Here is a 14916-nt window from a genome sequence, read left to right on the forward strand (position 1 = left end):
GCTAAATGTGGAAAAATGTTGCCGTTAATTTCAGCATGTTTCACTTTACAAACGGCGCCCCATAAAATATGAGTAACATTATTCCGTTACGCTTACCGTTTAAAAATGTGATATTCAGAATACAGTTACTTCACTGAAATAGATGGATTACATGGTGGTGTTTTCCTGCTTCATATGTTAGTCTGTCCTCTCTCTACTTTTGGTAATCCCATGCCAGTGGAAACTGTTGAGGTTTAAATTTATAATTTTGAAAGTTTATATGCTGATTATATTGCTTTATATAAGAAAGGCCTAACTCTGAGTACACTCTGTGCCAAAAGTCCTGACAGGAAACTGCATGCTTTTGCAGAAGCATAGGACCTGCTGCAGAAAGTGAAACCAACTAGGTTGTTTGATCGAAACTTAAAGTGTGATGTGACGTAGAGAGTGAGTATATAGCTAGGCTTCCGTTTGTGCTTGTATGTAAAATTAAAGATCATTTTTTTGAGTTTGACCACTTTGAGCCCTGTATCTTTCTTGGCCGTAAAGAATACAAAAGAACTGGGATTTAATGAAACCCAAACAAAACGCGCATTAAGAGGCTCTGATGCCTGTGTCACAATCTCGCGGCCCATGTCACCGCTACTTGCATAATGACATGAAGAAATATTTCTTAAAAAAATGTTTCAATATGAAGGAACTGTGAGCAGACTGTTACAGGCATACCCCTTTAAGAATGCAGCCTCATGGGCAGTTTAGTCTGTGCTGCAGGGAGAATGTGTGGGACTGCCCCTCCCGTTATATGTGTGTGAGCACGAGGGAGGGAGAAAAAGGAGAGTGGAAAAGTACAAGTTGTCACCGACCAGAAACGGGAGATGGAAGCATGTAAATATAACAATAACCACTGCACTAAGTTGTTAAGACTCAACTGTACACTGTGTTCTTGTTATTCAACGCCTCTCTCTCTCTTGCTAGCAAAATTGACCAAGACAATAAAGCTAGTTACCAGCTACGAGCCCAACACAGAACCCGACGCATTAGCCAGAGCTCCCTTTACTTTGGTTCGGAACAGTGCACCTGTTTTATATACGTGCAGAATAGTTTTCTATACGAGATCACTGCAAAAGGCGCAGCCTGACCTAATGTCCACCCTGTGGATTACTTAATATATTATCATGCTTTTTACAAGTACATGAATGTACTATTTCTATATGATTTATTACTATTACTGAATATAATTCGCCATACCAATACCTACCAGATTTTTAAAATCTTAATATAAAATGAGTAACGGTAGTATTCAGAATACGTCACTCTCATTGAGTAATATAATGGAATACATTACAAAATACATTCTGTGGAAGTATTCTGTAATCTCTAGTGGAATACATTTTAAAAGTAACCCTCCCAACACTGACCATGGGGCAATATGACAAAATGCTCTCCAAAAAGCCTTGTGTTTTAAATAGGATAGGAATTTGCATTTCCTGATTGTTCTGCTGCCTCTTTAAGATTCTGATGGTAAACATGTTTAAACAATGTGTATATTCTTGATCCTAGATATTCTTTATCACTTTTAAATAGTTTCCACATTTAATTGTTTTCTCATGGTGCTCATCAATTTTAATGTTCATTTTGTGTTCTATGTGTGCTACGTATTGGCTTTAAAAGTGCTATAAATAAAGTAACAAAGAAATAAACAAATCTTGCTAATAATTAATTTTTTCTTGATTTTCTTGATACCTCTTCTTAGTGCTAAGGTAGGTTAGACATGAGCCTACTTTGTGCACTGGTGAGCAGTCATGTTGGAAAAGGAAGATGCTATCTTTAACTCTCTAGGGTCCAGGGTATAATTTGCCTTTCTTGACTACTTTTGATTTGACCTCTATATTTCACCTTTAAAAAATGTTTATCTTGCCTTGTTTAGTCCCGTTACTTTCAGCACAACGTCAAATATCTGAAATTGAAATTACTATATTAGCACAACTGATCTAAATTCAGAGAAAAAAAATTAAATCCGAGTAGAAAAAGTTATATTTTTTACTGTAAAAACCACAAACATGTTTAACGAATCATTTTCATAACTTGAAATGCAAATAGAAATTACACATTTCTAAAAATTATGCACAAGGTTTGCACACCAAAGTTTAATGGTACTATTTTCCTAAAAGTACAGCCAAGGCCTCAGGCATTTTTTATATAACCATTTAAAACTATTTACAGATGAATCAGGTGTTCTGCATCAAATAAGAAGCTACACAAATTATATGTGCCAGTCCCAAAAATTGTTTCTGTTCACTATAAAACAGAGGAGAACACCACAGGCCTAAACCCTGCAGGTCTGACAACAGGAGGTGTATATGTCCAGTTTTCCAGATGGAGACAGCGTTTACACTGGAATCTGACTTTGGTGGCTGTTTTGGAGCAACTGTGACATTCAGCAGTATAACTGACACACAACACAAAACTACAGCCTCCAAAGACGCTAAACGTTACTAATGTCTCACATATGAAAATTCATTCTCTCTATTTCTTTCGCTTGCCTGCTTTCTCTCACCGGTGTCACCCCTAAAACTTCTCCCTCTTCCTAAAGAACCAAATGCCACATGTTGCCATTTCATGCTTGGATAAAATGGTCAAATGGTCATTTGACCCTTTTCTTTCCAAGCTCCTTAGACTACGATGACCTGGATGACTGAGAACTTTCACAGACATTGGCTGACATGGTAAACTTTTACACCAAGAGGGAAGAGGTGTTTTGTTTTTTTTCACTCGCAACCGGAGAGTGTTTGCTGCCCCTGTCCTTAGAAAACGCTGTTTTCACCGTAAACACCACTGTTTTGTTCAGAAAAAAACATTGCATGTATTTTTTATCATAACTCTGGTTTTACGTGGCCTATCGACACAATTTAAAAACTGGTATATAGTTTAAGTCCACACTTTCGACCCAAGTTGAAACGGACTCTGAGTCCTCTTGTTGCTGAGTCGTCTTAAATTGTTGTGTGATTTTGACACGCCGGCGTGTCCGTTGATCCCAGAGGGTTAAACTGTTTCTTCAAATTTGGGAGGATGAAATTGTCCAAAATGTCTAGCATTGTCTAGCATTTTTATATATTTTATTTTATTATTTTTTACTATTTAATTTGTAAAAATGTGTATACACACACACACACACACACACACACACACACACACATAGAAAAACATTTAGTATACACATCCAGAAATGCATACACTATTATATATTGTACATATATTTATTAGTTTCAGGTTGGCCATTCTTGTATTTTGCTCGTTTGTGTTGTTGTGTTTGCACATCTCTGTTGCTTGTGGGGCTCGCACACAAGAATTTCACTCGCATGTGCTGTGCCAGTGTGCCTGCACATGTGATGTGACAATAAAAGTGATTTGATTTGATTTGATTTGATTTGAGAGTTCCTTTCACTGGAACCAAGAGACTGAGCCCAGCCCCTGAAAAACTACCTTGCACTGTAATCCCGCCCCACCCACCACCAAACTTAACACTTATCCATTGGATAGTCAGAAGTAGAAGTGTGATTTATCATTCCAGAGAACACGTCTTCATTGCTCTGGAGTCCAGTGGCAGCGTGTTTTACATCACTGCATCTGACACATTCCGTTGGGCTTCATGATTTACGGTTTGGATGATGCTGCTTGCCCATGGAAACCCATTCCATGTAACTCTCCTTGCACTGTTGTTGAGATAATCTGAAGACCACAAAGTTTGGTGGTCTGTATTGATTGACTCTACAGAAAGTTGGTGACATCTATGCTTGATACACCTCAGCATTCAATGGCATAAGGGCTGTGTATTGCCACTGATTTCTATAATCGATTTAATTCCTCTTCACAAGGTCCTGTTCGATTAGATCACTGATTTGATTCTGAAAATTTTTGCCTCAGACAGTCAGAAGTATTATAGTTCTTATCAGTACTGAAACTTTAGAAGCTCATCAGAGGTGTAAGCATCACTGCAGATGTCTTTGTGTCAAAGTAACTGTGGATAAAACACAGAAAACATGAAGGAGATTTTCCTGGCCTGGCTTCTTATAGCAGAAAACAACCTTTAAAATATTCTGCAGTGAAACAAAAATGAAAGAAAACCATGAATCAACATCTGAACATTACCTGATGCTGCTGAAGTGAAGCAGAGCAAAGTTACGGAGGTTTTATTAGATACACAGATAAGGGTTTGCAATTTGGCATCATTTAAAAAGTTCACATTAATAATAACTCATAATTAAATGCAGAGAGGCGTATAAACACATAATGAGTCAAAAGAGGTGAAAGAAGGAGAAATAGTGCAATAGATAGATGGAATAGATAGATTTGCTGTCTGTCATTGTTTATGTTATGTCTGCGTGAAACAAACATGAATTAAAGAATCAAATTATTTAAAGGAAATGTTTCCAGCTCTTCCTCCTCCATCAGACATTCTCTCCATACCTTAGAGTGTCCAGTCTCCAGCCTGGATCCTGCAGTCCAGCCGACAGTAGCTTAATTCCTGACCCGCCTGGATGATTGTAGCTCAGGTCCAGCTCTCTCAGATGGGAGGGGTTGGAGCTCAGAGCTGAGGCCAGAGAAGTACAGCCGTCCTCTGTGATCAGACAGCCTGACAGCCTGCAGACAAAAAACAACAAAAAACAGTTCAGCTGTGAATACTGGAAGCCAATGTAGCAGTTTCAAATTTGTTTCTGTGTAAAATGCCCTGGACCCAGAAATACTATGGTCACTGGAATGCCTTCATGCATATTTCTGATAACCAATAACCAAAGTTTTTTATTTATTAAACTTTTTTCTACTTGATGGGTGTGTCACAGAACAGGGAACAGGGAATTGGTGGTTTATGAGAAGTTAATGTTTTAGGCCACACTTGCTACTTTTCAAATAATATTTTCAGGACAGTAAAGTACCTTTAGCGTTGAAAGAGGCGGCTAAATAACAAATCATTTGACACTGCTGGTGGTGACACAGCTGGAGAACCACAGACCATACTGCTAGTGACATACTAAGAATTGAATTTGCTGGTGATTGAAGATAAAGTGTATTACAAGTCTAGTACAATTTAAAATAAGTCACCCTGTAAAAATTTGAAATTAACTGATCTGAAATGTTTAAGCTACGCAAATCACCAAATTGTGTTGTAACAGGAAGTGATACAATAACACAGTGAGAACTAAAGATTATAGCAAACATGTTATTAAGCTTCTCTACCATAATGAAACATCTGTGAGAAAGCTGTAAAGGACTTACACAGAAACACAATAATCAATGCTACCATTCACACCTACAGCCAATTTACAATATTCACATGACAATAGTAGTTGGAGGAGTATTGGCTCAAATTGTGGTCATAATTTTTTTGTGCTCAGGTTCCCTGGTTGTGTGTGGATTTCAACTTACAAGTACAATTTTTTCTTCCTTTCAGCTGATTGGTCAATGTCATGTCAATCACAAATTTAACAGTCCAATCAGAGAACAGATGGGTTTGGCTGTTGGAGAGGCGCTTTACTGAGCTTCACATCCTGGAAGAATAAATGCCCTTTCACATGCCAGCCCAGCATTTTCCTTCATCACCACAATGGAAAACAGTCTGTGTGTGTTTATACTTGTAAAGTGGATACACAGCCAGGGAACCCGAGTGCAGAGTTTTACACGTAGATTTTTGCTTTGTATCTGTAACCAGACCTTAACCAAAAAATTTGTAACTCGTGTAAATATTTTTTTACAAACACAAATCTTTTTTACACGCACACAAATTGTCATCTGTAGATGCACAAATATACCATTTTCACATATTTTGGTTTACAAGGTTACAAAACTCAGTTCACAAATAACCATTTGATTTAAAAGTACAATATATTTATGACCACAATCTGAGCCCACAGAGGAGAATCCACACAGGCACAGGGAAAGCATGAAAAATTGCTTTGTGGCACCAATGCATCTGAGGCAAATACATGTTGATTCTCAAGGGGCGACACAACAGATAAAAGAAGTACCCAATATATAAGCTTGGATTTCTGCATAAACTGACACAGAACCAATGAGGGTTATGGTTATTGGCTATGTATCGTAAACAGATAAACCGGACTAAATTCTGCAGCAGACAGTGGAGCACTTTATCTGTTTCAACTTCACTGCCACTGTCACGGTTCTGGGTAAGTTTGACCCAGTATTTTGAGTTATGTTTTGGTGTGTGTTCGCATTTTGGATTCTTTAATCATTGTGGTGCTTTAGATGATGATGATTATTTTTATTATTATTATTATTATTATTATTATTATATTATTATTATTAATAATAATCTGTGTTTCAGTTATTCTTGTTTAGGGATTAGTTCTTAGGTTTGTGTTCTCATGTTAATTGCAGGTTTAGTTCAGTGTCTAGTCTGTCTCTCAGTGTTGTGTCTGCGTCTTTGTTTGGTGGATTCTTGTTTCCTGTTTTATTGTGAAAGTCTATGTCTTATGTCAGTGTGTACAGCTTTGCTCCCCCTGTCTCATTAGTCCAATCCCTCCCGGCTGTGTCTCCCTCCTGTTGCCCATTCCCTGATTACCACCCTGTGTATATAAGCCCTTTTTTTTCCTGTGCTCGGTGTCGTACCCTCAGATTCTGCCTGTGAGTTTCCGGTTCTCAGTGTTCGTTGTTCTGTTCATGTTTTGTTCATTGCCAGCAATAAAGCTGTGGTTTTCTGTTGAAATTTGGCTTCACGAGTCCTGAGTTTGGATCCTCACCTCCGCCTGCCCGCACACAGAGCCCTGACAGCCACAGGATCAAATATAGAAAATATTTCCTATATTATATTTAGTGCCTTCTTTTGTGGAATCTTTTACGTTTCAGTTTGTTTGTGTTACTGAATGTAGCTGAATAAGTATATATCCAAAAAGAGACCCAAAAACCTTTTATCCATTTTTACAATTGAGAGGTGCGGTTGATTTCTTTTTTGACTTCCTTAAGGTTTTGCCAACTTACAGGTTAGGATTTTATTTCCTATGTTGAAAACATCAAGTTTACATGTAATAACATGTGAAATAGAAATGAAATGGCCACTGCCATTTTATTGATTATTTTTTTTAAATTTAGTTTACAAAGTTAATTTTGGATTAGTTTTTTTTTTAAATTTAAGTCAAAAGGGATGAATGAGAAGAGTTTTAAAATTCTCATCATGTATTCAGACAGAAATAATTTCATGAGGGTGTAAGGGTTAACATGAATAAATCAAACTCCAATGTATAAACATACTTTGTAAATTGTTACAGAATACAGAAAATGAATCAAACTGGAAAGTTTTGTTGATGGAAGTAAACATTTTTGACTTATTGGACAAGACAAAAGAATAATTTTTAGAAACCGTGCTTTATACTTCCTTTTAGCCTTTGCTGTAGTGCCACAGAGTTCATTCCTTTCATTCTTTCTGGGTTTATTGCATAACTGTTGGGTCTCTGGTGATGTCCTATGTTTGACTTCTCTTTTAGACCTGGTCTTCCCATTAAATAAAACGTCCATTCTCTTCTGCTTGTTCTTTTCAGGGTCGCTACCATAGGGCAAGAGGCAGGGTACACCCTGGACAGGTCGCCAGTCTGTCACAGACCTAACACATAAGGACAAACAACCATTCACACTCACATTCACACCTGTGGGCAATTTAGAATGATCAGTTAACCTAACCCCACTAATTGCATGTCTTTGGACTGTGGGAGGAAACCGAAGTACCCGGAGAGAACCACACAAAAAACGGGCAGAACATGCACACTTCACACGGAAAGGACACAACGATGTGGCAGAATCAACCTCAGGACTTGCTAACTCCTGTGCCATTGTGGTGGCAGGTTTGAAGATTTGAAGTACATTGTCTGCAATCCAGTATGAAACAGTTTGTAACAAAGAAAAGAAATTGATATGTTATGAATCTCAAAAGACCAGCGCTTAAAAAGCATGTTATGCTGAAAAAGCATATTATGCGCCTCACCTGAGAGTTTCCAGGATACAGTTTGGACTCTTCAATCCAGCAGCCAACAGCTTTACTCCTGAGTCTTGCAGGTCATTATTACTCAGGTCCAGTTCTCCAAGACTAAAAACCTTAGAGATGAGAACTGTGCACAGAGCTTCACAGCTTCTCTCTGAGAGATTACAGCCAGACAGTCTGAAAAAAGGTTATATTTGTGATCGAATTAAATGACTTATTTTCAACTTACCACAAGGAAAACAAACAATTCTATGTCCACATCATAAATGAGAATACAACTCAAAATTCATGCATTAAAAAATAGAACTTGCTTTGAAACAGCACAGTCACACTAGTGATGGTAAATTTGATTCTTTTTACTGAATCGAGTTTTAATGAGTCACTCACCAAAGTGAATCAGGTTTTTTGAGTCATTTGATTCACTGAGTCAGTTGACCAGAGAGTGCAAAAAATTTACATTTTCACTCAAACTCAATTTGTTTCTCTTTTCATGTAAATCCCACTGCTAAGACGAATGATTCTAAAAAAAAAAACCAACTATTTTATAGAGCAAAAAAGAGCAAAAACATGTCATGGTCCGCGGCCCGGCGTCCGGGGTGCTGCTGGGATGTCCACGCCCACGAGCGTGGCTGCTAACCCCACACCTGCATCCCATCCCAGGCGATCACCAGGTGGACTATTTAATCCTGCCCTACCTGCTGCTCCACGCCAGTCCGTAGTCGCCTCTCAGCGATCACAACTCGGCGTGTTTTTTTGAGCCACCTGCCTGTCCACCTGTCCGCCTGAGATTCGGTTCACATTCAGCTTCGCCGTCTCGACCCCTTTTGGAGCTCCACCCCCCTCTGGTTCTCTCGGCCCGGCTATCACCGTGAGACGCACACTCCACCTTCCCTCGTATGCTGCCTTTTTTCCGCACCCCAGTAATCTGTCTCTCTTTTTGTTTTACAGCCTCTCACAGCCCCGCTCTCGGCGTTCCCTGTGCGGTCCCTCGGTTTCATCTGGTTTCACCCGTTGTTTTTCTGGCTACCCTCACGGGACACCTTTAGTTTCAATAAAAAGATTACTTTCTTTATTCGCTCATTCCCTAGTGTGTGTGTTCTGCTCCTGGGTCCTGCCTGCGCTCGGAACTTCGGTTCATGACAGTACGGACTGGCCAGTATGGACCCAGCAGATCCACTCCGCTCCGCTATTAATAAACAGGGCGCTATCCTCGGTCGCCACGATCAGCAGCTCCAGTCTCTCCAAGACCGTTGTCAAGAGCTCAGTGACACTCAGAATAAATTACAAACTAGGCCGTCCGACCCCGTGCACCGCGGCGTGTCGCCTCCGCCGCTGGAACCCTTCCACGGGGAGCTAGACCTGTGTGGGGGGTTCCTTTTCCAGTGCTCCTTGTTTTTCAGTCGCACGCCTGATGCGTTCCCCACGGATACTGCTAAGATCTCCCACTTCGTGGGATTGTTACGGGGGCGTGCTCTAGCATGGGCTGAAGCCTACTTAAGTTCTCACCCCATTCGTGATTGCGAGTACGATGACTTCCTGGAGGAGTTCCAGGCTACGTTTTCCCCTCCGGTATCGGAGGACGATGCCGCGCAGAAGTTGCTGGGGCTCCGTCAAGGGCGGCGCAGTATTGCGGAGTACCTCGTTGAATTCCGTACTCGAGCGGTCGCTGTGGGTTGGCCCGATTCGGCTCTTCGTGGGGTTTTTTTACGGTCGTTAAATGACCAGATGAAGGACCAACTGGCTTTTCACGAGGAGACCAGATCCTTTGATGAATTGGCCTCCCTTTCCCGTAGGATTGACAGACGCTTGCGGGAGAGGGATGCCGAGCGGCGGTCTAAGCCTATGGGCTCCGTATTGCGCCCCGGGTTTCGCGTTTCTCCGCCCCCGCCCCCAGCTGCGTGTGCGCGCTCTCCGTCGCCGCCCCCGCCTGAACCCATGCAGATCGGACGCTCTCGGCTTTCTCCGGAGGAGAGGGAACGCCGATTTCGGGCTGGAGAATGTCTGTACTGTGGGAGGCCCGGTCACCGCATCGCTGTTTGCCCGGTCCGCCCAAACGACCCGGCCCACCGGTGAGTCCGGGGATACGGGTGGGCAGCACTCTAAGCACTACTAGACCCCGATTGTTACTGTCCGTTACTATCGTGACTTCTAATCAGACTTTTACATGCCCCGCGTTAGTGGACTCCGGGGCGGAACAGAACCTTATGGATGAGAAGCTGGCTAAGAGGCTAGCTGTGTCTCTTACTCCACTCGAACCGCCCATCCCTGCGTCTACATTAAACAACCAAGTGTTTGCATACATAACTCACCAAACCGCGCCCGTACGGTTAATCACATCAGGTAACCACCAAGAGCAGCTGTCCTTTTTCACTTTTCCTGCTCCTGACACCCCGCTTATCCTAGGCTACCCCTGGTTACAGAGACATAACCCACACATAGATTGGGCCGGAAAAAGTATCACGAGCTGGAGTGTGTTTTGTCTGGCGAACTGCCTGAGGTCAGCCGTTCCCTCCGCCTCAACGGAACGGAGGCCCGCCCCGCCACCCGCGCCGGACCTCTCTTCCGTGCCCCCCGATTATCACGATCTCCAGCAGGTGTTCAGTAAAGATGAGGCGCTCTCACTCCCGCCTCACCGTCCATATGACTGTGCTATCGATCTGCTCCCGGGAGCTTCGCTGCCCTCTAGCAGATTATACAACCTGTCTCGCCCCGAAAGAGAAACCATGGAGAATTACATCCAGGAGTCGCTAACTGCAGGACGTATTAGGCCGTCATCCTCTCCCGTGGCTGCAGGTTTTTTCTTCGTGGGAAAGAAAGACGGGACGCTCCGCCCGTGCATCGATTACAGGGGGCTGAATGACGTCACCGTCAAAAACAAATATCCCCTCCCACTCATTAGTTCTATTTTTAGCTCACTCCAGGGAGCTACGGTCTTCACCAAACTAGATCTGCGGAACGCCTACCACCTGGTACGGATACGTGAAGGCGACGAGTGGAAGACCGCCTTCAATACCCCACTAGGGCATTTTGAATATCTAGTGATGCCGTTCGGGTTAACGAACGCCCCGGCGGTTTTTCAAGCCCTAGTCAACGACGTGTTACGGGATTTCCTGAACGTGTTTGTTTTTGTTTACCTGGATGATATTTTGATTTTCTCCAAGACGCTCGAGGACCATCGCATCCATGTGAGGAGCGTGCTACAACGGCTGCTCGAAAATAGACTGTACGTAAAAGCGGAAAAGTGTGAGTTCCACGCCTCATCCATTTCCTTCTTGGGCTACATCCTCGCTGGTGGGCAGGTGAAGACCGACCCGGTGAAGATCAAAGCCATATTGGAATGGCCGGTTCCGGAGACACGAAAGAAGCTTCAGGGCTTCTTGGGGTTTGCGAATTTTTATCGCCGTTTCATTCGAAACTACAGCCAGGTGGCCGCGCCTCTCACCCAACTCACCTCACCCAAGGCGTCTTTCACATGGTCCCCTGAGGCCCACGCAGCCTTCGCTAAATTGAAGCGATTATTCACGTCCACACCCATTCTAACCCATCCTGACTCTTCTAAACAGTTTGTTGTTGAGGTCGACGCATCTGACGCGGGAGTCGGGGCGGTTCTTTCCCAGCGGTCTGGGCCCCTGAACAAACTCCGGCCGTGCGCCTTTTTCTCACGCCGACTCACCCCCGCAGAAAGGAATTACGACATCGGCGACAGGGAACTCCTAGCGGTAAAACTCGCATTGGAGGAATGGCGTCACTGGCTTGAGGGGACCGAACAGCCCTTCGTTATATGGACGGATCATAAAAATCTACTGTACCTTAGAACCGCCAAGAGGTTAAATCCCCGTCAAGCTCGCTGGTCCCTATTCTTCGCCCGTTTCAACTTCACACTCTCCTATCGTCCCGGGTCACGAAACATCAAACCCGATGCGCTCTCCCGTCTGTATTCCCCCGACAGCGAGGCGCCCCCCCCCGCCACCATCCTGCCTGCCTCCTGCGTGGTGGGTGCTCTCACCTGGGAGATTGAGGAGACCATTCGTCAAGCGCTCCCAGGGGACCCTGACCCAGGGACCGGACCGCCGGGACGGCGCTTCGTTCCCGCCGCCGCCCGGGGAGCGGTCATCCACTGGATCCACACAGCACGATTCGCGTGCCACCCGGGCGTGAGCAGAACGGCGCGCCTCCTCAGCAGACACTTCTGGTGGAAATCGCTACTACGGGACGTGAGGGACTACGTGTCTGCCTGTGCCGTCTGCGCTCGTAATAAACCATCCACGAAACATCCCATGGGCCAGCTCCACCCACTCACTACTCCCCACCGGCCCTGGTCTCACATCTCGCTCGACTTTGTTACCGGTCTCCCCACCTCTTCTGGAAAATGTGTCATCCTCACCGTTGTGGATCGGTTTTCTAAGGCCGCCCACTTCGTCCCGCTAGCCAAGCTGCCCTCGGCTGCTGAGACTGCCCAAGCGTTAGTCACGGAAGTCTTCAGGCTCCACGGAATTCCCCTGGACATTGTCTCCGATCGCGGTCCCCAGTTCACCTCACAAGTGTGGAGGACCTTCTGCTCCATTCTCGGCGCCAAGGTCAGTTTGAGTTCCGGTTTCCACCCGCAATCCAATGGGCAAACTGAACGCCTTAATCAGGAGCTGGAGACTATGCTGAGATGCGTAGCCAGTCAAAACCCCTCCTCCTGGGTTACTTACCTGCCCTGGGTGGAGTACGCCCACAATACTCACACCTCGTCCTCCACCGGCTTCTCTCCTTTCGAAGCGTCCCTCGGGTATCAGCCTCCGCTCTTCCCGGAAGAGGACCTGTCCCTCTCCGTCCCGTCGGCCCCTCATCACCTCCGGCGCTGCCAACGTGTGTGGCGCTGCGCTCGCCGCGCCCTCCTGCGCGCAAAGGAACGACAGGCGCACTACGCCGATCGTCGCCGCACCCCAGCCCCTGACTACCAGCCGGGACAGAAGGTTTGGTTGGCTGCTGGGAACATCCCGCTCCGGGGCACGTCCCGCAAACTGGCTCCCCGTTTCATCGGGCCGTACGAAGTGGACCGAGTCATCAACCCGGTGGCAGTCAGGCTCCGGCTTCCGGCCTCTCGGCGTGTGCATCCCACGTTCCATGTGTCTCAACTTAAGCCGGTCCGCCTCAGCCCCCTGTGCCCTCCTTCCGAGCCCCCTCCTCCCGCCCGGCTCGTCGGCGGCCATCCGGCCTATGCGGTCCGGCGGATCCTGGATGCGCGCCGGCGCGGGCGCGGCTGGCAGTATCTTGTGGATTGGGAGGGATACGGCCCCGAGGACCGCCTCTGGGTCCCGCGCTCCTTCGTTCTGGACCCTCATCTCATCTCTGCTTTCCGTGCTTCTCTCCGCAGGCGGGGTCCCGGCCGGCCGCCTGGGGGCGACCCTTGAGGGGGGGGTACTGTCATGGTCCGCGGCCCGGCGTCCGGGGTGCTGCTGGGATGTCCACGCCCACGAGCGTGGCTGCTAACCCCACACCTGCATCCCATCCCAGGCGATCACCAGGTGGACTATTTAATCCTGCCCTACCTGCTGCTCCACGCCAGTCCGTAGTCGCCTCTCAGCGATCACAACTCGGCGTGTTTTTTTGAGCCACCTGCCTGTCCACCTGTCCGCCTGAGATTCGGTTCACATTCAGCTTCGCCGTCTCGACCCCTTTTGGAGCTCCACCCCCCTCTGGTTCTCTCGGCCCGGCTATCACCGTGAGACGCACACTCCACCTTCCCTCGTATGCTGCCTTTTTTCCGCACCCCAGTAATCTGTCTCTCTTTTTGTTTTACAGCCTCTCACAGCCCCGCTCTCGGCGTTCCCTGTGCGGTCCCTCGGTTTCATCTGGTTTCACCCGTTGTTTTTCTGGCTACCCTCACGGGACACCTTTAGTTTCAATAAAAAGATTACTTTCTTTATTCGCTCATTCCCTAGTGTGTGTGTTCTGCTCCTGGGTCCTGCCTGCGCTCGGAACTTCGGTTCATGACAAAACATTTCTAAAATAAAGCAATTTCCTATCAAAATTGCTTAATAAACATTTATTTTGTTTATTTGTATTTTATTAGTATTTTCCTTAAATGTGTCAAATATATATTTTCTCATCTAAATGTCCACTGAGCTGTGAGCCAGGGGGCGGTAATGCTCCTTAACATTGGTTGCCAACCAAGAAGAAGAAGAAGCTGTGAGGCAGGAGGGAGGGGGTGAGTGAGTGAGTGAGTGAGTGAGTGAGTGAGTGATTCGTTCGCTCTATGATTCAGCACAGGAGGGAGGGGGTGAGCAAGTCCTGAGTGATTCGTTCGCTCGCTCTATGATTCAACACAGGAGGGAGGGGGTGAGCGAGTCCTGAGTGATTCACTTACGCTTACGATTCAGTACAGGAGGGAGGGGGTGATTAGCTCAAATGTGCTGTTAGCATGTTAGCAGAGCGATGCTACTGTGAACCGAGGAGCTATTGTCTTGATGTGTGCTTCTACTCAGGGTTTTTTCTTCCAGTTCAGAGGAGAAATGCTTTTGTTATGAAACTGGCTGTTGCCCCCCCCCCCCCTATTTTAATTATAAGCCAGATATATTTCTACTAATGGAATTAGTTTGCTAACAGCAACAGGGATGAGTCAGTGAGTCAGTTGGGCTTGTGAATCATGATTCACGAGTCAGCAAAGTGATTCTCGAGTATTGAACGATTCGTTCACGAATCGAACATCACTAAGTCACACCTTTGTATCTGTTAAACATGTGGGGAGTTAGTAATTTTAGTGATTATAAATTAATACCCACTGACACAGGCATTCGTACTTTCCAAAGTAGAATATCAGTGATTGTTGTTGGTGGATACTGTTCAAAATAATCCTTAATGATCACATACTGAACCCTCATGTAGCCACCATTCATTATCTGTTGTAAACAAGTTGCTTTAACTCCTTGCAAGAATTTTCTTTTTTATTTATATTCGATTTT

At 45.2% G+C, this 14916-nt stretch overlaps 1 protein-coding gene and 2 long non-coding RNA genes across 3 annotated transcripts in view; 2 read left to right on the forward strand and 1 right to left on the reverse strand.

The window, feature by feature from the left end:
* Positions 1-14916, reverse strand: part of LOC145425925 (protein NLRC3-like) — a 37057-nt gene that overhangs the window by 4770 nt on the left and 17371 nt on the right. The window contains exons 4-5 of the mRNA XM_080299408.1: positions 7970-8143; positions 4447-4620 (exon numbers count right to left, since the gene is read on the reverse strand). Of these exons, the coding sequence (XP_080155534.1) occupies positions 4447-4620; positions 7970-8143 (348 nt within the window). The remainder of the gene's footprint in view (positions 1-4446; positions 4621-7969; positions 8144-14916) is intronic.
* LOC145425955 (uncharacterized) lies at positions 8325-9038 on the forward strand. The gene is made up of 2 exons (XR_013906724.1): positions 8325-8834; positions 8915-9038. It is a non-coding gene; the product is annotated as an uncharacterized LOC145425955 (long non-coding RNA).
* On the forward strand, positions 13335-13880 carry LOC145425954 (uncharacterized). Its single transcript, XR_013906723.1, has 2 exons — positions 13335-13676; positions 13757-13880. It is a non-coding gene; the product is annotated as an uncharacterized LOC145425954 (long non-coding RNA).

The sequence above is a fragment of the Astatotilapia calliptera genome, chromosome 3 (assembly GCF_964374335.1).
Source record: "Astatotilapia calliptera chromosome 3, fAstCal68.1, whole genome shotgun sequence".
Classification (NCBI taxonomy): domain Eukaryota; kingdom Metazoa; phylum Chordata; class Actinopteri; order Cichliformes; family Cichlidae; genus Astatotilapia; species Astatotilapia calliptera.